Source organism: Parasteatoda tepidariorum, chromosome 4, assembly GCF_043381705.1.
Source record: "Parasteatoda tepidariorum isolate YZ-2023 chromosome 4, CAS_Ptep_4.0, whole genome shotgun sequence".
Taxonomy (NCBI): domain Eukaryota; kingdom Metazoa; phylum Arthropoda; class Arachnida; order Araneae; family Theridiidae; genus Parasteatoda; species Parasteatoda tepidariorum.
Window position 1 is genome coordinate 96,740,343 of NC_092207.1, and position 22,038 is coordinate 96,762,380.

General features: G+C 29.1%; 1 protein-coding gene across 2 annotated transcripts in view; it reads right to left on the reverse strand.

Moving 5' to 3' along the window:
- LOC107452009 (muscle M-line assembly protein unc-89) overlaps window positions 1-22,038 on the reverse strand; it is a 231,071-nt gene that overhangs the window by 7,157 nt on the left and 201,876 nt on the right. For both annotated transcript variants that reach the window (XM_016068280.3, XM_071180218.1), the window contains exons 5-7: window positions 14,597-14,822; window positions 6,099-6,235; window positions 1,189-1,423 (exon numbers count right to left, since the gene is read on the reverse strand). In XM_016068280.3, coding sequence (XP_015923766.1) covers window positions 1,189-1,423; window positions 6,099-6,235; window positions 14,597-14,822 — 598 coding nt within the window. The remainder of the gene's footprint in view (window positions 1-1,188; window positions 1,424-6,098; window positions 6,236-14,596; window positions 14,823-22,038) is intronic.

Consider the following 22,038-nt stretch of genomic DNA (forward strand, 5'->3'; position numbering starts at 1 on the left):
TAAATAAACATATATATATATATATATATATATTTGGAATTTGGAAGTTACTAAGTTACCATATGCTAAGATAATAATATAAAATGTTGGTTAAATATGAAAAAATTGTGTATCCCATCTTGTTCGTCCACATGATACAATCTATTATTTGTATCGGAAAAAAAAGACAGAACTTAGTAAAAGTTATGTAATTAAGGTCATGACTGCATACTTTTAGTCAGTATGATAGAATAAACTAATTTGTTTTGTGACGGAGTAATTAAACATAAATGCATCAAAAAACTGTAAAATTTAAGTCAATGTGAGATAGCATGTGCAAATGTGATGTATACGTCAGTAGTTCCTAAATGGTGCTCAGCGAAGCCATGAGGTTTCGTGGAAGTATCGCAAGCTTCCGAGAGATTTAATTTTTTAAATCAGTAGTTATTGAAGCTTGTAATTATATTTCAAACAAAATCAATCATAATTTTTTTGATAGTTTAGTTATTTTTTATGAAATTGTTCAAGTAAAATGCCATCGAAATTTTTTTTTTATAAAAATACGCAATCTCGTCGAACTTTTCAATCAAAATAAAATGACGAAATTTAAGAATAATGAATCATGTTTCACTAATAACTATTCTCAACGCTTAAAAGAGTTCTTTATCGAAAGCAATAATTCAGCTTATTTTATTTATTTTTAGATAATAAATGCATCTTGAAGAAATTCTGAACTAGACTAGACAGCACTCCAGGGCTGCGAATTCAACTGCTTGACATAAAACCTGTTATTTTAGGAATTGTATTGATAAAAATGGAATGAAAAAAAAAAACTCATTTTTCTCATTAAATATTATCAAAATAATTGGCAGTGTTTTTATTTTTTCGGTCGATATGCTAATGGCTGCTAATAAATTTTATTCATATGTTTGAGATTCCGTCAAAATAGGCTCGATCATTTAGTGTTCCGTAGCCGTAAGAAATTGGAAACCACTGCTCAGCACAATTAGCTATGATAATTTGTGAAGAAAGTTATTCACAAAGTACTGAAGTTTAAATGTGCATTAAAAACGTTCATTCTTCAAAACATTTGTTTTAAACAAAAATCAACAAAGATGTAGGTTGCCAACACCTCCGAACTAAAGGAAGGAGTTGGCAGGAAACCAATTAGAGGGGGGAGGATGGATCAATGGAAGCTGATGTAGTTACCCTTTCCATAGTTTTCCGCCACCTGAAGACCGGAATTCCGGTGGTTCCCTCCAAATGTCCTTTCGTCGCTCCGCACATTTATCACTCGTGACATTGTGGAGGTGCATTTCAACCTCACCTCCTCATTCTCGTCCAAGTGACTCCGCTGAACTCGTAGGCGGAGGCCGAGAACCGACCTCCCCTCTCCGTCCTCGTGAATCAGTGGTGGATAGTGGACCACAGATTCATTTGTAATCTGTGAATGAGAGAGACAATAATCGATTATCTCCAATTGGAAATGAGGTATTGAAGAGAAAACTGTGAGATTTATGATCGCTTTTGAAATTATTGTTGAAGCGTCGGGGACACCAAGGGGTGATTAATTTTGAAATGGTACTTTTAATAATTAATAATTGGGTCTCTCCCTTCATTAACTCCAATGCAAGTTGCTCGATTTAGATAATTTTTAAGGAGTTGAGGCAATTACTTGTGCACCCTAAATTCAGTTTTGATGGTTACATAATTCTAAAAATTTGCCTTTGAGTACATCAAATCGTTTCCTGTCTTTCGACACAATTTCACGCAAAGAATAATAGTTATATGGGGAATAGGTAATGTAATTATAAAAGTTATCTTAAAAATTAATATGTCTGAAGCTAAGTGATTAAACAGGTTTTTAAATGAATTCAATCAATTCGGCTTGGCACATTTACATATATTTATTAGAACGAGATTTAAATAAATGTGTAATGAAACATTGCACCTGAAAATATTTCCATTTCAAATATGATTCAAGAAACATTAAAAGTCGTTTCAAATAAATATTTTATTTATTCAATGTTAAGAAATGTTTAATTATTTTATAGATTGCTGAAATTTTAAAACACAAAAAAGTTTCAAGGCACACATTTTCACTCCATACCTTTTTATCATTATTTTAGCACTTTCACTTCGTTTTCATATTTAGTATCATATTTCATAATTAAAGATCATACATGCAAGCTTTATACAGACCTTTTCATTTAGATATCTTTTATTAATAGGGTTTAACACCTTTCAAAATTTTCTGGAGGTTAATTAGCATAAAACTAGAATTTCCGATATGCTCTCTATGAACCGTGATGGCTCAGGGGACTGAGCGTTTGCCTCCAAATGAGGTGAACTGGGTTAGAATCCAAGCGATGGCTGGTCGATATGAATTCTTCACCCAGCTCAGCACCGACAGTAGTGCTGACGTAAAACATTTTCAGTAGTAAATGGATTATGAGTTAGATTCCCCTTGCCATCATGCTAAATGTGGAAAATTTTATGGGTTTTTCTTAACCATGTAACTCAAATGCGGGTTAGTTCCATCAATTAGTCCTCAACGAAGGCGAATTTTTTCTAATATTCTATCCAGGAACTCCCTTGTCTGCTAGATAGGGCTCAAAATTACAAGGCTGCGGAGTTGAAAAGTCGTAAACCCAAAACTAGATTGTCTGCTCAACGACGCTTGTAAAATCAAATGTCCTAACTATAAATAAAGACTCGTATCGAAAATATGACTATAGAGATAGTATTATTCCGAATCTATGCTAATTAAATTTTATTTTGCATTTTTCATTGCTGTGTGAATCAGTTTTGATATAATAAACAATAATATTTTCGTAAAGGTGATCTTTTAAGACTATAGTTATTTTTAAAAAAAATATTTATTATTATTGAATTCATATGGAAGCGTTATTTTATTTTTTCAAAACTTGAAGCACAGCCCATAGTTATTGCTGCAGTAATGTAAGTCGTTTTTGTTACATAAAATAAATTGCAAAACTACTTTTCATTTTCGAAAATAAATAATACAATCATAAATAGTCCTATATTATGGTGGGCCTGCTGTTTCTCAGTTAAGGACCTTCTTAAATTTGTTATAGATAACAACCTTCAATATCGTAGAAGGTGTTGTGTTATAGCCGAAAGTTTTTAAAGAATACCTTCAAAAACACACTAAACTATTTAGGATCTGATAATTAAGGATGGATCAAANACTTGAAGTACAGCCCATAGTTATTGCTGCAGTAATGTAAGTCATTTTTGTTACATAAAATAAATTGCAAAACTCCTTTTCATTTTCGAAAATAAATAATACAATCATTAATAGTCCTATATTATGGCTGGCCTGCTGTTTTTCAGTCAAGGACCTTCTTAAATTTGTTATAGATAACAACCTTCAATATCGTAGAAGGTGTTGTGTTATAGCCGAAAGTTTTTAAAGAATACCTTCAAAAACACACTAAACTGTTTAAGATCTGAAAATTAAAGATTGATCAAATCTAATAAATATTTTGAAGATTTCATAAGGCTTTTAGCTGTTAGATCTGCTAATAAAAAGATACTTGGCGCAGAATTTTCGTTAAACATATTTTTCATGCATCTTTCATTATTTTGTATCAATTTAGGTCAAAATATTATATTTAGCATTTTAAAAATATTTGGTTATGAAATACAGCATCGTTCTCCGGTGTCCCTTTTTAGTGTTAAAAGTAAAATTTTCTAAACAAGACCCTTCCAAACAGTAAATTTTCAAATTTGCACTAATTTGAAGCTATTTTGGTCTAAAAGAATCAGTCATTCATCATTGAGATATCACTAATTTAAAAAATCAATTTTTGATAAATTTTTGAATATGAGTGAAAAATTTGCTTTACAAACTACTTTCTTTAAAACAAATATAATTCGAGAATCTAACTAATATTTTTAGTAACTATTATACTGCTTTTTTATAATTAAAAAATAGCAAAATATATTTTTCTTGCAATTAGAATCTATATATAAAAGGGACACTGGTAAATTTTCTGCTCCGGCGGGATAATAAAACACCCTTATAATAAATAAAATTTAAAACACATCATTTTTCAAATAATTCTCTTCATATTTTCCAATATTCAAGCTTAGCATCAATTTATAAACATGTCCATTACATAATGAATCAGTTATTGCAAAAAAAAAGAAAAAGAACTGATTATTTTCTTTGGCATTAGTAGATTTCATTTGGCATTTTTTTATTATTTTTGAGAGAATTATTCCTCCCGACATCGGGTATAAAATGATATTTAAAAAAAAAAATCCAATAATTAATTTTTCTATAAGAATTCATCTCATAAAACAAGTTGCACATTTTTACTGAAAATAAGTACATATATGAGTCTTTGTATAAATTGATTAGTTTTGAGACGTCATTTTTTTTTAGTTAAAGACTGCAAGACAAATAAAATTGTTTATTAATGTAAAAATCCTTTTAGCGAAATTGTTTTAACTAATGAGTAAACAAAACAAGGAGTTAAGTTGCTTTGTGTTTACAAAATAAATATTGACTTTTAAATTTTTCCAGTATAATATAAGAAAGTTTGCTTTATTCGTAAACTTCGAGAGAAAAATATTAAAGTTTTCGATGTATTTTCCTGAAACTTACTGCTGAAATTTTAAAATACTAAGTATTAAGTGATAGTTAAGAGTCAAGTGTATTTTCCGTGTCTTATTTTAAGCGTTGCTTGAGAAACAGATACAGATTTCTTTTCGATGTTCCAATAATAGAAACAGTAGTGGAATGTAAGATGCAGAATTTGTAATAAAAATAAAAACTTAACTTTCACAATACATACACATTATTATGTAGTTAAAATAGTTTTAAAAGAGGCAGGGGTTTGTATATAGTCAAGTGTACTTTTGGTGTCGTAATTGAAACCTCTTTCTAAAATCAGACAGGGTTCGTGCGGTGCTTAAAAAAATTAAAAAGTGGTAACAAAAGTCAGAAAACGAGGTGCATTTTAACTCTTTTGTATTCTCCTGTAAGCTAAATATTTCTAAATGAAGATATCTGTAGCCACTATACTTGAAGTACCTCTTTTTAAATTGAAAGCTAATAAAAAAAAATCTTGAAACTTCTTTATAAAAATACTAACAGCATTTTTTAAATTTTTTAAGGATCTTATGAACTCTTATAAATCCTCTATATGTTTTCGAATAAAATGTACAATAATGGAATAAAAGATAAAGTATTTATAATTGAAACTAAAGCTGAAGTCTCATAATACATTCAAAAACACATTACTACCGATAAACTGCTTGTTAAAATAGCTTTAAAAAGACAGATGCTATAGTGTATAAAAAGTACTATTTGAACTTAATTCAATTAAAATAATTCAATTACGTCTAAGGAGCTCATATAGCTTTTTGGTATTTAAATTACCTCAAGGAAATTATATTAGGTACACATGTAACAGATGTAAAATAAATAGAATTTTCTTCAAATTGTTTTTCATCCTAATGATAAAGAGTGCCTCAAGAATAATTAAAAAGTTAATTAAAATTTGAATAAGCAGTTAAAACAATGAGAAATGGGATAAATGAATGTCTCGTTGTGTTTTACTTAGGAAGCCAGCTATTTATCTTCACCAAAATTCAATGTTTGACGCCAAATTCATCAATCGGTAGTACTGATAACTGAAAAAAATGCAAATAAACGGTTTTAAAATAACCGTAGCTTTTAGCAATAACGCTACACAATCTGAAAATAAAAATTAGTAGATGATTGTGCGAAAACTTCAATTAAAATAACCTGGCTTGCATCAGGAAACATTGTTTTATAATTCCTGAAAATTTATCTTTTGAGGAATTCTTCAACTGTTTTTGAAAATTGATGACCAAAGAAGCCAACCAGTGCTACTCTATCTCTTTTTCCTTATTTATTCATTTTTATTAAAGATAAGAAAAGCATAGAGGACAAATATACGAGCTTGTTTCTAAAATATAACTAAACACGTTTCTATGACACAATTGTTGTAGATATTAAGGACCAGGTAAAAAGGTTACTGTATTTTAAGAAAATATTGACACCTAAGAAATGCATTTAAAAAATATAATTTCATGAAGGAAAGAAAATGATTTTAACTTACTAATCGATCGTTTAGATACCAATTCAGTGTTGGAACTGGTTTAGATTTTGTAGACGAACAATTTAGATTTAGAAATTCTCCGACTCTGTATTGTGTCTCACCTCCAGTGATCAGTGGTCCATCCTTGGCAACAACAGCTGAAGTAAATTTGTAAAGTAAGACATGTATTCAAGATAGATAATTTTGTCTATAAAAGTTATTGGACAGTCTGCTATTTTAATAACATTCACAATCTAAATAAGATAAATTCAGCGAATTAGAAATAATAAAAAATATTCAATTTAAATGCAAATAAAATTAAAACAAGAAAATTAAAAAATATTGTTTAAAAAAAAAAAAAATTAAAAAAGCTAAACACATTAAAAAATTTTGATCGACGAAGGGCGATCACAGGTTACCCATTGGCGAATGCTTGTTTGTCCAGTTATCGTTCAAATGATGAAATTCTCTTTTATTCACAACTCAAAAGGTATTAATGGGATCTCTCTGGTCCATTATCTCAAAAACAAACTCACCAACTTAATGCATAACGAAATTAAAAGTGAAAAAATGTATTATAAAAAAACTATCAAGCAGCAGCCCTGTCGCCATAGCAACCCATGCAATGACGACGCATGCGCACTGTTTACTATTACTCTTGAACACAGATGAAAAGTGTGATGACGTTCAAGTAAGGTGCGCACGCCGTCAAACCCAAAACAACACCTATTTAAACAATGGGTAAAAAATGAAAAGTAATCAATAAGAAGAAGAATGCTAAAAAAAGTGCAATTATTTTAAGAAATGAAATGCTGCTGCGACGGTATTACAAACCAGTATGAAAAACGGCTATGACTATGGTTTTGTACTGATGAACAGTAATACTAATTACTGTTCAACACATAATTAATAGCACTTTAATCTAGAAAATAACGGGTTTGAGATCTCTTTATCATTCATAATTTGAATAAGATAATTTTGAGAAAATAAGAAATAATCATATTAAATGCAATACTCATATTAAATGCAAATTAAATAAAACAAAAAGGTTCAAAAGCATTCTTTTTAAAAAAGATATTTGAAAAAAATAAAAAAAACTAATCCTGAAAAACTAATAAGAATATTAAAAAAAGAGCAATCATTTTGAGAAATAAAAGGCGGCTGTGACGGCATTACAAACCGGTATAGAAAATCTGCTCTGGGTATGGTTTTATATTGTTGAGCATTAATAATTACTGTTCAACGCATAATTTTACTTTAGTCTAGAAAATGGAACTTTTGAAATCAGATCAAAAAATTTAAAACTCCAGAAATTAAAAACAAATAAATAAGTAAATAAATGTATAAATATGTAAGAAAACTTTCCGCGTTGGCAACAAGGAACAAAAAACTGAAATATCAAGTGAATTAGTAGTTATAAGCATGAAAAAAAAACACAAACATTTAATTTAAAATGGCATCTACTAAATATCAACATTTACTTTATAAAAGAACAGCGACATCTTACTTAAATGCAAGTGATTGTTCTTTAGACTTCTATTTTCAATTACTATAAAAGAACCTTTAGTTCATTACTTTTTTTGGTGATTTCCTTTAATTCATTATTTAGGAAAATTTCATTTTTACAAAAAAATTGCAATTGCGCATGTAATTTTTCAAAATAGCTCACTTTTACCTTGGTTTTTTTACTCTGTTTCATTGCTAATCAGATTTGAAACAATATTTTTTAATACTTTTTTTTCCTTCATTAGCTTTTTCCTTGGTTCTTATACAAACGAAATGCAGCTACAATCCGTTTAGGAAACGGTTAAAAAAAGTCACTTAACTGTTATTGAAGCCAGTGATACTTAGTTTGTAATTGTAATAGGTACTATAAGAATTGGTATCTAATATACTATTATAGGTACAATAATAGTAGACTTTTTCTACCGAACATATCGTACATAATACCGAAAAGTACATGAATGAAAGGTCTCACAATATATTTTTCATATTTTTATAATTTTATTTCAAAAATAACTCAAAACTGGCCTGAAATACAATAGTATCCATTGCAAAAGTAAGGCGAGCTCGCATTGCGTAGCAAACCGAAAGGAACTGAAAAAGAAGTTTCTGGGGTTGGTGAGCTCTTCAAGCTGATGCTAGTATTCCCAGTTTACAGATAATATAAAAATATCATGTATCAAACCTTTAAATAATTTATCTAAGCATTAAAAAGACACGAGTAAATATTTGTCAGTATATTTACTTTTCAGAAATAAGATATTTTTCTCACTCTATTATGGCTTGATCATAAATAAGTATCTCCAGAAATTGCTTAAATTGAAGTTCTTTTGTAAATATTTTATTAATTTGTTTCTTACTTGAAATCTGCCTCACTCCATTTGACGAAACGTGTAACGTAGTTGAAATTAAAAATCGTATACACGTATAGAGTCTAATTAAATTAAAAAAACAATATTATCGAGGAAGATATTTCGAAAAAATAACAAGTTCTTAACTGCTCATTTAATGCAAAACTCATTACACATTTCCATAAATGAATATTTTATTCTAATACAACTCTATTCAATTTGATTCAATGCTATAAATAAAAAAAGCAAAAAAAAAGCAAATCTTTTCGGTAATGAATACCAGTGCAATATTACTATATTGACTTTTTACCTATGAATAGATGAAAAAAAAAAACCTTTGATGAAAAAATTCTATAAATCAACTGGTTTTGCAAATGTACGGAATAATAAATGTGAGACGTCTTGTATCAGCCATTAACATTATTTACTAGTCTGGTACGTAAGAGTTCCCTTAATAAAAGTAATAGTTTTTTTCCTTGCTTTTGATTTATTGAGATGAATAGTAAACATATATTTTTGTCTTTTCTTAGCTAATAAACTAAAATATTCACCTCATAATAAGTAAATACTAGTTTTATAAGAAATTGATTTTATTTTTATAAAAGAAAGGAAACAATGTAACATAAAAGATGAAAAAAAGAAAAAGATAGAAAATTAGTTCATTTAAAGTAGTAAGATAAATAATCAATATAAAATTCTTATAAGCAATGTTGGTAACTGAGCAATTATTTTCTTCGAAAGAATTTTTTTAAAATCTGTTTTGGGTGCATAAAAGTGAAATAAGTCAACTGAAAATCTAAAAAAAATTATTTAAAGTTCTTCCAAATAAGCCAAATAATGTCTCTTAGAGAAAACATAATTAGTTCACAGTAAAGCAATGAATTTTGATTGCAAAATTTTCTTCCAATTAAATAAAAAAATATTACTTCTTGTGGTTAGAAATTACAAAATGATCTTAATAGTTTATTATTTTAAACAACAGCCAACCGTCCTTTTATCTATAACTATGTGAATGTACTGTGGAGTTACATAATTTAATCTCATGTGGTTTTAATTTATTTTAGCAAAAGATTTTTTATAGCTAAAATTATTTCTTATTTAGAAAAATTAAAATTACATTACTAAGCAACTGCATCAAATTGAATTTATTGATTTAATAACTGCACACTTACGCACACTTGATATTTTTTTATAGCTATTTGACAAAATTTAACAACGCTATGAAACTGCTATTGGATAATAAAAAAAAAATTAATAAAAAAACTCTAAGTTTTGACATGGCATTTAAATTTCAGAGTGCGCATTTTATATTATTCTTATACTTTGCAGCATCTTATATTAAATATTTTGTGTAATAATGAAGGATATTGCATAAATATTTCATAGCATAATTTGATATTTTCTAATCTTTTTCAAAGAAAAAAAGTCATTGTAATGCCGGAAAAGTATGCATAAGAAATACTGCTTTAAAAAAGAACTTCAAAACAGTTCTGTCGTAATTTTACTAGAGGATAAAATTAACAGAAACAGTAATGTTTCTATTTTTTCATTTAAAGAAAGTGAACAGAAATTACACAATTTCGAAGAGAAAAAACGCAAAATACGACATTATTTTTTTAACAAAAAATTATTTAAAAAAAAATTATATAAACTTTTGTTCTCAGGAAAAAAATTTTATTCAATTTTTTTTATATTATAAGTTGCATGTAAAACATAATAAAATCTTTCATCAGAAAGTTTCGATGATTCTTGAATATAGCTTTAAATATTATGTGCTATTTTCGGATATTTTTTTTTACCAGAAAAATATTTTTCCCTGTTCTTCTTCATTGAGCAACAGACTTGGCTTGGGCTTGACCTTCTACAAAATTACATTCTGTGCCATACTGTTCGTAACTAAGATTTTCCAGTTTGTTGTTCTAATATTTATAAGGTCTTTTCCAAGGCAGTCAGTACTCTTAAGATTTGGTTATCTCCTCTTACGGGTACCAGAGTGTTTCACCGCACTTAGGAAACAGTAAGATCAAAACTATTAGAATATGGTAATAATCTCTGGATCTATGAGAACACTATAAAGCTTGATAGTTTTTACAGAAGCGAATATTATTGGCTTAAATTAATAACCAAATATGGTTTTGTAATGGGTGACAAAATTTAGTAAATTTATCATGATGCCTAATGTATGGCATGAAAGCCATTATTCGGTGAAAATAACTTTCCAATTCTTTATTTTTTTACTCAATATGTCGTAATAAGAACTATCATTTGGAAAATTGGAAAATCCGGTAAACCGTTGCAGTGTGAATGGAAGATTATCAAATGAATGGTTCAAATACCATATATTTTGGTTTTATTACTCTTAATTATGTTTGTTTTTTTTTTGCCAGAAATATCATTACCATCAAGCAATGTAATTTTACAAGAATTTTTTATCTCCGAGCAAAAAGTCTTTTTTAGTACTTCGCCTGTATCCAATCTTATTCTTTTCTGCCAGTTTAACCCTGTGTACAGTAATACATTTAATGATGTCTGGCTCTTTAAACATCTAAGAGATTTCCGAATCTGTTTTTCTGCTCCAATAACTGTCACAGTTATTCATTCCTGAAAAATACTTTTCAATATTTTCCTTCCAAATATAGCAACAGTTCATTTTATATTTCTCGATCATTGTTTATGTTTCATAGGCATATACACCGAAGAGCCATTACATTATGACCACCCTGCTAATAACATGTAGGACCACCCTTAGCCCCCAAAACTGCTAACGCCCGCAGTGGCATTGANATTCAATTTGATTCAATGCTATTAATAAAAAAAGCAAATCTTTTCGGTAATGAATACCAGTGCAATATTACTATATTGACTTTTTACCTATGAATAGATGAAGAAAAAAAACCTTTGATGAAAAAATTCTATAAATCAACTGGTTTTGCAAATGTACGGAATAATAAATGTGAGACGTCTTGTATAAGCCATTAACATTATTTACTAGTCTGGTACGTAAGAGTTCCCTTAATAAAAGTAATAGTTTTTTTTCCTTGCTTTTGATTTATCGAGATGAATAGTAAACATATATTTTTGTCTTTCCTTAGCTAATAAACTAAAATATTCACCTTATAATAAGTAAGTACTAGTTTTATAAAAAATTGATTTTATTTTTATAAAGGAAAGGAAAAAATGTAACATAAATGATGAAAAAAAGGAAAAGATAGAAAATTAGTTCATTTGAGGTAGTAAGATAAGTAATCAATATAAAATTCTTATAAGCAATATTGGTAACAGAGCAATTATTTCCTTCGAAAGAATTTTTTAAAATCTATTTTGGGTGCGTAAAAGTTAAATAGGTCAACTGAAAATCTAAAAAAAAATTATTTCAAGTGCTTCCAAATATGCCAAATAGTGTCTCTTAGAGAAAACATAATTAGTTCGCAGTAATGCAAGGAATTTTGATTGCAAATTTTTCTTTCAATTAAATAAAAAAGTATTACTTCTAGTGATTAGAAATTAAAAAGTGATCTTAATAGTTTATTATTTTAACCAACAGTCAACCATTCTTTTATCCGTAACTATGTGATTGTACTGTGGAGTTATATAATGTAACCTCGTGTGGCTTAAATTTATTTTAGCTAAAATTATTTCTTATTTAGAAAAATTAAAATTACAATACGAAGCAACTGCATCAAATTGAATTTATTGATTTAAAAATTGCACACTTGATATTTTTTTGATAGTTATTTGACAATATTGGATAATAAATTGACCGCTATAATAAATTGAAATAATTTGACTGCTATTGGATAGTAAAAAAAATTAATACAAAAACTAAGTTTCGACATGGCATTTAAATTTCAGAGTGTACATTTTATATTACTCTTATACTTTGCGTCTCATTTCAAATATTTTGTGAAAGAATTAAGGATATTGCATAAATGTTTCATAGCATAATTTGATATTTTCAAATCTTTTTCAAAAAAAAAAAATTTTATTGTAATGCCGGAAAAGTATGCATAAAAAATACTGCTTTAAAAAAGAACTTCAGAACAGTTTTGTCGTAACTTGGCAAGAAGATAAAATAAACCGAAAAACATTAATGTTTTTATTTTTTTATTTAAAGAAAGTGAACAGAAATTACCCAATTTCGAAGAGAAAAAACGCAAAATACGACATTATTTTCTTATTGAAAAATTATTAAAAAGAACTATATTATCTTTTGCTCACAGGAAAAATGTTTTATTTAATTTTATCTTTTTATACTGTAAGTCGTATGTAAAACATAATAAAATCTTTCATCGGAAAGTTTCGATGATTTTTGAATATAGCTTTAAATATTATGTGCCTTTTTCGGATATTTTTTTTTTACCAGAAAAATATTTTTCCCTGTTCTTCTTCATTGAGCAACAGACTTGGCTTGAGCTTGACCTTCTACAAAATTACATTCTGTGCCATACTGTTCGTAACTAAGATTTTCCAGTTTGTTATTCTAATATTTATAAGGTCCTTTTTTTTTTTGGTTATCTCCTCTTATGGGTACCAGAGGGTTTCACCGCACTGAGGAAACAGTAAGATCAAAACTATTAGAATATGGTAATAATCTCTGGATCTATGAGAACACTATAAAGCTTGATAGTTTTTACAGAAGTGAATATTATTGACTTAAATTAATAACCAAATATGGTTTTGTAATGGGTGACAAAATTTAGTAAATGTGGTAAAATTTAATAAATTTATCATGATGCCTAATGTATGGCATGAAAGCCATTATTCGGTGAAAATAACTTTCCAATTCTTTATTTTTTTACTCAATGTGTCGTAATAAGAACTATCGTTTGGAAAATTGGAAAATCCGGTAAACCGCTGCTGTGTGAACGACAGATTATCAAATGAATGGTTCAGATACCATATATTTTGGTTTTATTACTCTTAATTATGTTTTTTTCTTGCCAGAAATATCATTACCATCAAGCAATGTAATTTTACAAGAATTTTTTTTCTCCGAGCAAAAAGTCTTTTTTAGTACTTCGCCTGTATCCAATCTTATTCTTTTCTGCCAGTTTAACCCTGTTTACAGTAATACATTTAATGATGTCTGGCTCTTTAAACATCTAAGAGATTTCCGAATCTGTTTTTCTGCTCCAATAACTGTCACAGTTATTCATTCCTGAAAAATACTTTTCAATATTTTCCTTCCAAATATAGCAACAGTTCATTTTATATTTCTCGATCATTGTTTATGTTTCATAGGCATATACACCGAAGAGCCATTACATTATGACCACCCTGCTAATAACATGTAGGACCACCCTTAGCCCCCAAAACTGCTAACGCCCGCCGTGGCATTGTTTCCACAAGGTGCTGATTGGTAGTCTGAGGTATCTAGTACCAAACGCTCAAAAACTGGTCCTGTAATTCCCTCACATTGCATGGGGGTAGAGTGACAGCACGATTTTGGTTTTCCAAGTAGGACCACAAATGCTCTATTGGATTAAGGTCAGGTGAATTTGGGGGCCAAGACATGACTTGAAAGTCACTGGAATGTTCCTCGAACCAATCCATGACAATTCGACCGTTACGACCCTTATGGTGCATTATCCAGTTGGTAAACACCATCCCCTGCAGGAAACACTGTTGCCATGGATGGGTGAACCTGGTCTGCAACTATGTTCAAGTAGCTTACAGACGTCAGGGATTGTTCTATGAGATTTATGGGTCCTAATGTGCCCCATGAAAACATTGTTCCTGGGCGAGAAACCATGAAAACCTGGGCGAGCCCATTGTTATAGATGGAGGGTGGTCATAATGTAATGGCTCTTCGGTGTATAAGGATGGATCTGATTTAAGTTCGGTAAGAAGTTAATTTGATTTTTCTACTGAAGAAATTAAATTTCGACTATTTTTGTCGTACAAAGAAACATATTTAAGAGGCTGTGACTCTATTTCGAATCTCTGGCGTTATTTCAACCAATATGTTAATTTAGAGCCTAAGTACTTGAAGATATTAAAGATTAATCTATAAAATATTTCTCTTGACCAGAAAATTATACCTCAAACTTGCATTTTTTTTAAAAAAAAATCATTTTATTTTTGAAAATATATAATTTTTAGAGTTCGAATCATAAAAAAGATATAGTGCATTATTCTCGTCGTTAAATAATTATGATTACATACTTAAGGTATTCATAGCGGCTGAAATTCCACTATATTTTTCACCAACAATCAACTCTTCACTGGAAGTTGAATATGTCTGAGAAAATGTTGCGATGCATCTTAGCGTAATAGCTCCTCCTTGAAACAGATGGTTGGGTTTGACCATGAACAATAGTCCTAAAATTGAAGTTTGCAATCCGTTGGGGTGTTCAATGTTGGGATAATGTATTTCCACATCTTTTTCCATCTAAAAATTAGACATATTCATTATGTTAAAAATTCTTTATTAAAACTCAAGCAAATGTTTATTAACCAGCATGAAAAATAAGAAATGTTGTTTAATTTTTAAAAACGTGAAAAAACTTTGAATTATAGAAAGACACAAGTTTTTAAGAACCATGAAGCACCTAAAATTTATTTTACTCTTCTCTAGTATCACTTAGTAATAATTAAAAACTTAATTTTCAGATATACGACACTATTCATTTCGGCACATTCTTCTGGCTGCTTACTTGTTGCAGATAACTGAAGTCATGTTAAACACATCTGAACAAAATTGCTCACAATGCAGTTATACTAAAAGATACTAAGATACGAAACGAAATTAAAAGATTTAAAAATCACCGGGGTGCTCCGAGTTCACGTTTGTTGATATTATAAAGAATTGGATTTTTAGAATATAAACAAGCTCTCACAAATAAAACTCTCCCTATTTAAAGATTCTGCCATCCCTCAGCTGTATTTTGCTAATTTTGTGAGTCATTTCGTCACAAAATCACGTGATTTGCGATGAGATGTGAACTCTCAAAATATATGACGAAATGTTTCTTTAACTTAGGGCCTCATCGCAATGCATTGTGAGAGAATGATAACTAGAATTTCGAAATTAGAATAAGAACTAAAAGATCGAAACTAGAACTATGACATAAGCTGGCTAGACTGTATGGTGGCCAATGAGTTGGTCTTATACCACAAGAAACCGCGTTTGGAGATCCAGCAGCCTTTTAGTCTCACACTATTAAAAAGTGTTATGAATGTGTCACAAAAATTCTCTCAACATCTTATAGAGTCCAAATAAATATGAATTAATTTAATGTTAAGAAATGGTGGCATGAACAACATATTGATTAATTTGTCGAAATCAATTATACTTAAAGTTAATTTTTGTATGTGTATCAAACCAAACGATATTTGAAATACAAAAATAAAATGGCTTTCACTTTAAAATTGAAAAAACAAATTTATGAACAAACCTACTGTTCAGCATTTGTTTTCTTTTTTATGGTATAAAATGTTAAGAATTTCACAATTTTGCCGTTCATTTTAGTTATTCCTTAAACAGTATAAGACATTGTCATTTAATTCTTACGGTTTAGTAACCTTTTAATAGTTTTTGTTTTATAAAATTTATCCTTTTCATCATATAAAATGAACCTTTGTATTTATAATTCAACGGACTTATTAACCCTCAAAGGTTCAATTTCGCATTATAAACAGCCATGCACTTTTACTTACTGGATCCAATCGAACACATATGATGTCTAAATTCCTTATTATTGTTTTATAAAACTTATTATTACCATGGTTGCAATTAATTCAAATATTATTAATTCAGCTATGAAAAATCAATATAATTAACCATTACAAACAATAACTTGAAATAATTCCGAATCGTTAAGGGTGAAATTAAATCATATAAGTATAGAGTGGGTAATCGAAACTTTTCTTAAAATATATTCATTCAAATTTAATATTTAATATGTTTTACTCATTGAAAATAGAATTAATGCAATGACACATCATTTACAATTCATAAATATCATCGACATTCCATTAATCTGTAAAAAAAAAAAAAAAAAATGTGAAATTCAAAAATACTGTTTTATTCCGACTTTTTTTAAATTTGTTTGTTCAATTTATAAGAAAGGTCAATAAACACTATTTATTGATTTTCTTCTTAGTTGGAAATTGATTTCTGACTGAAAATTGTTGAGTGTTGGTCAAGTAGTGGTCAGTGAGTCGGTGGGAGATCATGTTGATCAGCCTGCGGAAGAACCGATGGTGTTCGGTATCGGTCCTCGTTAAACTGTTTTACCGCAAAATGCGCAACTTAGCATTTTCGTCCTGGATGCTAAAGTAGAGGATTCATTATGTCTGAAGTGGATAAAAATTGTGATGATGGATCATCCTCAGAAATGTTCATCACCAATCATCAACATTGTGCAGCTCTAGTGCGACGTATATAAAGTACTACTACTGTTCTCAAATGTTATTCTGAACATTGAAATTTATCTTTTCAAGTCCAGTTAATTTTGAATCATCTTATTCTTCAATCATAAGAAACAAAGCCTGATAAATCTGTCTGCATCTTAAAAAGTAAAACTGTTAAAGATATCAATGAAAAATATCAAAGAAACTTGAGGTCCGCTTATCCAAGAAAATCTGATTTCTTCACAGATTCCTTGACTTTAAAGAAATGCACGCAAAATATCATCATGAAAATCGATTTCCGTGAGTCTGTGAAACTTTATCTATCTGGGAGTTTTTCTCGAAGATTTCAAAATCACATCAAAGATAATTGTCTTCGATTCTGCCTAGTCAACTGAAACTTTTAACAAAGATATTTGAATTTTAAGACTTTTCCATTCAAAGTGCATTAATAAAATTATAAATTGGTGCTAAAAAAGATTTTTTAGTTTTCGAGCAATTCATTGATTTTTTACCACAATGTTGCATGAAATCAATCAATTTATTTTCTGAAAATATTTTTTAATTAGCGTCTGAAATATCTTATTAACATACTGCAAAATAATCTATTGAATTTACTATGTATGCCAGCTGGAGTGCCAGTATAAAATTTATTTCCCTTGATTTTTAAACAGATAAGTACTGTTATTTTAACAACCAAACTCCGTTATTTTAACAATAAAAAACTTCCTTATTTTAGCAAAAAGAAACTCAATGAAATAACCATGTCAGCATTGCTGTGAATGTGAGCCAAAAGCATAATTCGCATTATCATCAACGCCGGGTTTCGAAACCAGGTTACCTCATTGTCAGCCGAGCTCTCAGTCACCTGAGTCCTTGCAGCTTTAGTTTTCAGTTATTTTTTTATTTTATTTTAAAACCGTCGTTGAACGGCCGACCCAATTTTCGGGTTTACGACAGCTAATGTTCAACTTCGCAACCTTGTAATTTTGAACTCAATTCAGAAAGCAAGGGAACTCCTAGATCAAATATCGGAAGAAATTTGCCATCATGGAGGACTTTTTGAGGCACTATCCCGCATTTTCGCTACATGGAGAGGAAGACCACGAGAACATCCCATGGTTAGCCTGACAGCAAAGGCACTCTAGTCCACTATCCGTCTATCACAAAGGATATTTCACGTCAGCACTGTGATCGGTGCAAGACGGATACGGAATTTGCATCGATCAGCCATCTATGAGATTCGAACCCGGTACACCTCATTGGAAGGCGAACGCTCTATCCTCTAAAGCATGGGCCGCCAAACTTTTTTGATCATCGACCCCTATATAATTTTTTCGAAATCTCCATCGACCCTCATAAAAGTAATTTTCTATTAATTTAAATAAAACTCTATTAGATACTATGTTTGTATATTTATTTTATAATTTTAAACATTTATTAAAGTAATAGTACATTGTGTAACAATAGTTTTATGTCAAATATATTAATGTTGAAATTTAAATACTTTAATATTTATTAAATAATAAGTAAATGTAAAAAAACAGAAATAATTAGTTAAGTAACTACAGATATATTGCTTCTTAATCTATGAGATGGGTGTGCCTGGTGTTTTTTCGCAAGGTTCGATATATTGGGTTCAAAATTTATCCATTTTAATCTTAAATCCCCTCGAAACTCCACATTTCTGCACTTAGTTAAGATTGAATTTACGTGATTGAAATCGGCTTTAACCATATAGGAACTTGGAAATGCTAGCATAAATGGCTGAGCTTTTCCGTAGCGTTTTACATATTTTTGCATTATATTTATATTTGTCCAAAATTTGATTATTGTTAAATTTTTAAAAAGTGTCTTTGCTGTAAGATCTGATAATAATTCAGGAAGCTCAAATTGCAGGTTGATGTCCCTATTACTTGTTTCACCCGAATAAATATACGTTTATTAATTTATATTCTATAAAGAAACTGATATTAAATCAATTATAAAAAAAAATTCGCAAATTTTACATACTCAATTAGGTATGTGTTATTTGCGTATTAAGAACTGTTTTTTCTTCGACCCCCAATCGACCCTTCCGATTCGGATCGATCCCCATTCAACCCCCTGGCTCAGATCAACCCCCGATTTTGTTAAATAGACCCCTCGGGGTCTATATAGACCACTTCGGCGATCTCTGCCCTAAAAGCATCACGGCTCTAGTATTCAGTTATGAAGAAAATTTTTTAACCGCCTTCATCTTAAATGTCTAACTTACTGAAGTCATATTTAAGTGTAAAAAACGCGAAAAATTAGATTGGCCAGTCCTTATAAAAATATCTTGTAAATTAAACTTACCGAAAAATTATACCTAAAGTCATATTATAACTCGGTAGAGTATCAATTTGAAAATAAAATCGAATATATATTTTATTTATACGATTTTCAAAAAAACTATAAAAAATATATAGATCAAGTATAAATAATCGTAAAATGATTCGAAAAAGGTAACCTTATGGTAATTGAAACTGTATGGCAAAATCTAGAATTTAAATTAGCAGTTTTAATCTGCTTATAATTAGAGTAAAAAACAGAGAAAAACTGTTTTGTGAAAATCAGCCTTAAACCTTGAAATACACAAGGAAAGTCATAAANATAATTTTTCGAAATCTCCATCGACCCCCATAAAAGTAATTTTCTATTAATTAAAATAAAATTCTATTATATACTGTGTTTGCACACTTATTTTATAATTTTAAACATTTATTAAAGTAATAATACATTGTGCAACAATAGTTTAATGAAAAATATATTAATGTTGAAATTTAAATATCTTAATATTTATTAAATAATAAGTAATTATAAATAAGTAAAGTAACTACAGACATATTGCTTCTTAATCATTCAGATGGGTGTGCCTGGTGTTTTTTCGCAAGGTTCGCTATATTGGGTTCAAAATTGATCAATTTTAATCTTAAATTCCCTCGAAACTCCACATTTAATTTACTTCTGTACTTAGTTAAGATTGAATTTACGTGACTGAAACCGGCTTCAACCATGTAAGAACTTGGAAATGCTAGCATAAATGGCTGAGCTACTTCGTAAAGTTTTACATATTTTTGCATTATATTTATATTTGTCCAAAATTTGCTTATTGTTAAATTTTTAAAAAGCGTCTTTGCATCAAAATCCGATAATAATTCAGCAAGCTCATCTCGCAGGTTAATGTCCACGATACTTGCTTCACCCGAATAAATATACGTTTATTAATTTATGTTCTATAAAGAAACTGATATTAAGTCAATTATAAGAAAAAAATCGCAAATTTTACATACTCAATTAGGTATGTGTTATTTGCGCAATAAGAGCTGTTTTTTCTTCGACCCCCAATCGACCTTTCAGATTCGGATCGACCCCCATTCGACCCCCTGACTCAGATCGACCGCCGCTTTTGTTAAATAGACCCCTGGGGATCTATAGAGATCACTTTGGTGACCTCTGCCCTAAAGCATCACGGCTCTAGTGTTCAGTTATGAAGAAAATTTTTTAGCCGCCTTGATCTTAAATGTCTTACTTACTGAAATCATATTTAAGTGTAAAAAACACGAAAAATTATATTGGCCCGTCCTTATAAAAATATCTGGCGATTAAACTTACCGAAAAAGTATACCTAAAGTCGTATTATAACTCGGTAGAGTATCAATTTGACAATAAAATCAAATAGATATTTTATTTATACGATTTTCAAAAAAACAATGAAAAATATATATATCAAGTATAAAAAGTAATCGTAAAATGATTCGAAAAAGGTAACCTTATGGTAATTGAAACTGTATGGCAAAATCTAGAATTTAAATTAGCAGTTTTAATCTGCTTATAATTAGAGTAAAAAACAGAGAAAAACTGTTTTGTGAAAATCAGCCTTAAACCTTGAAATACACAAGGAAAGTTATAAAAAAGAGCGTTTTGTGCAACACGTGGGTAACAATTGAAAACAGAAAAAAAAATTTGAATTTTCCTTTAAACAGTTTTTTTTCTCTAAAATATAGGCTTTTTTTCTGTACATTTTACAGTTATTTCTTACAGCGAGAACGTTTAATATGCAAAAGTAATTTTATTTATCTTTACAAAACTCGTATTCATTCTTGTGGTGATAGTTACCTCTATTTAAACTCAATTTTTTTTTATCCAACATACTATTTATGCTTTAAAAAACAATACATAAGTTTTATGTTTATAATGAAATTTATAAATTTAAAAATTTAGTACTTGAAAACTGAAAAGAAATATTTTAAAATCTTACTCTTAGGTGCAAAGGTTCTGCTCTGTAAAATATTTTTTCCGTGAAATTCATTTTTATCAGAACATGTTACGGAACAAAAAGTCTGATATACTTTAATTTTTACAGTAATAATTACCTCAAAATCAGTGAATCACTCCAATTAAATAAATATTAATGTGAAGTTTACCGTGAAGTTTACGGTAAAAAAGAATTTTACAGTAAAATGAAATTGGCGGATGATGCAACCAAGGTTCCAGTACTTAATACCGTAATTTGTTCGGAATTTTTACAGTGTAGTAAAAACTTTCCATTGTTATTAATTTCGTAGTTATAAGTGCCATCCTTTTTCCACAATTCAGTATGCAGACAAATTATCTGTATAATTTTACAGTAAGTCATTTTTTTGCCATATTTGAAAACCTCTCTGGAAATGATATCTAAAAAATATAAAAAGCAAAAAACGTGCAAAGAAATAGTACAAATAAAATCTCAAATTTTTGGATATTTCTCGGATTGTATATTTAAAACATAATATTAATTTTAGGCTAATAGTTGGAAATAAGTATGATTTTGAAGACTGAAATTTGGTAACAATTGATTATAATTTGTGCTGCCAAATTCTGGTATCCATGGACACATAAAATCATAATTTTAACTTCAAATGATGTATAAATTTGTATAGTTTGCAGCAAATTAATATCAATGCAATAATCTAAAACAATTACATTTGGAGCGGAAATATTAATTCCACATTTTTTAAAGATTTATTTAAATTAGTTTAGAAACCTCTTTATCCCCTGTAGTTCAAATTAATAATTAATAGCTCAGCCAAGTTCTAAACAAATATTACAATAATTGGTAACATTCGTCACAAACCACACGCTTTACCACGCTTTAATTTAATTCACAAATTGCTAATACACTTGTGCATTGTCCTACGATACCAAATATTCCATTATTGATAATAATTATTTCTACAAGGACTATATCAATA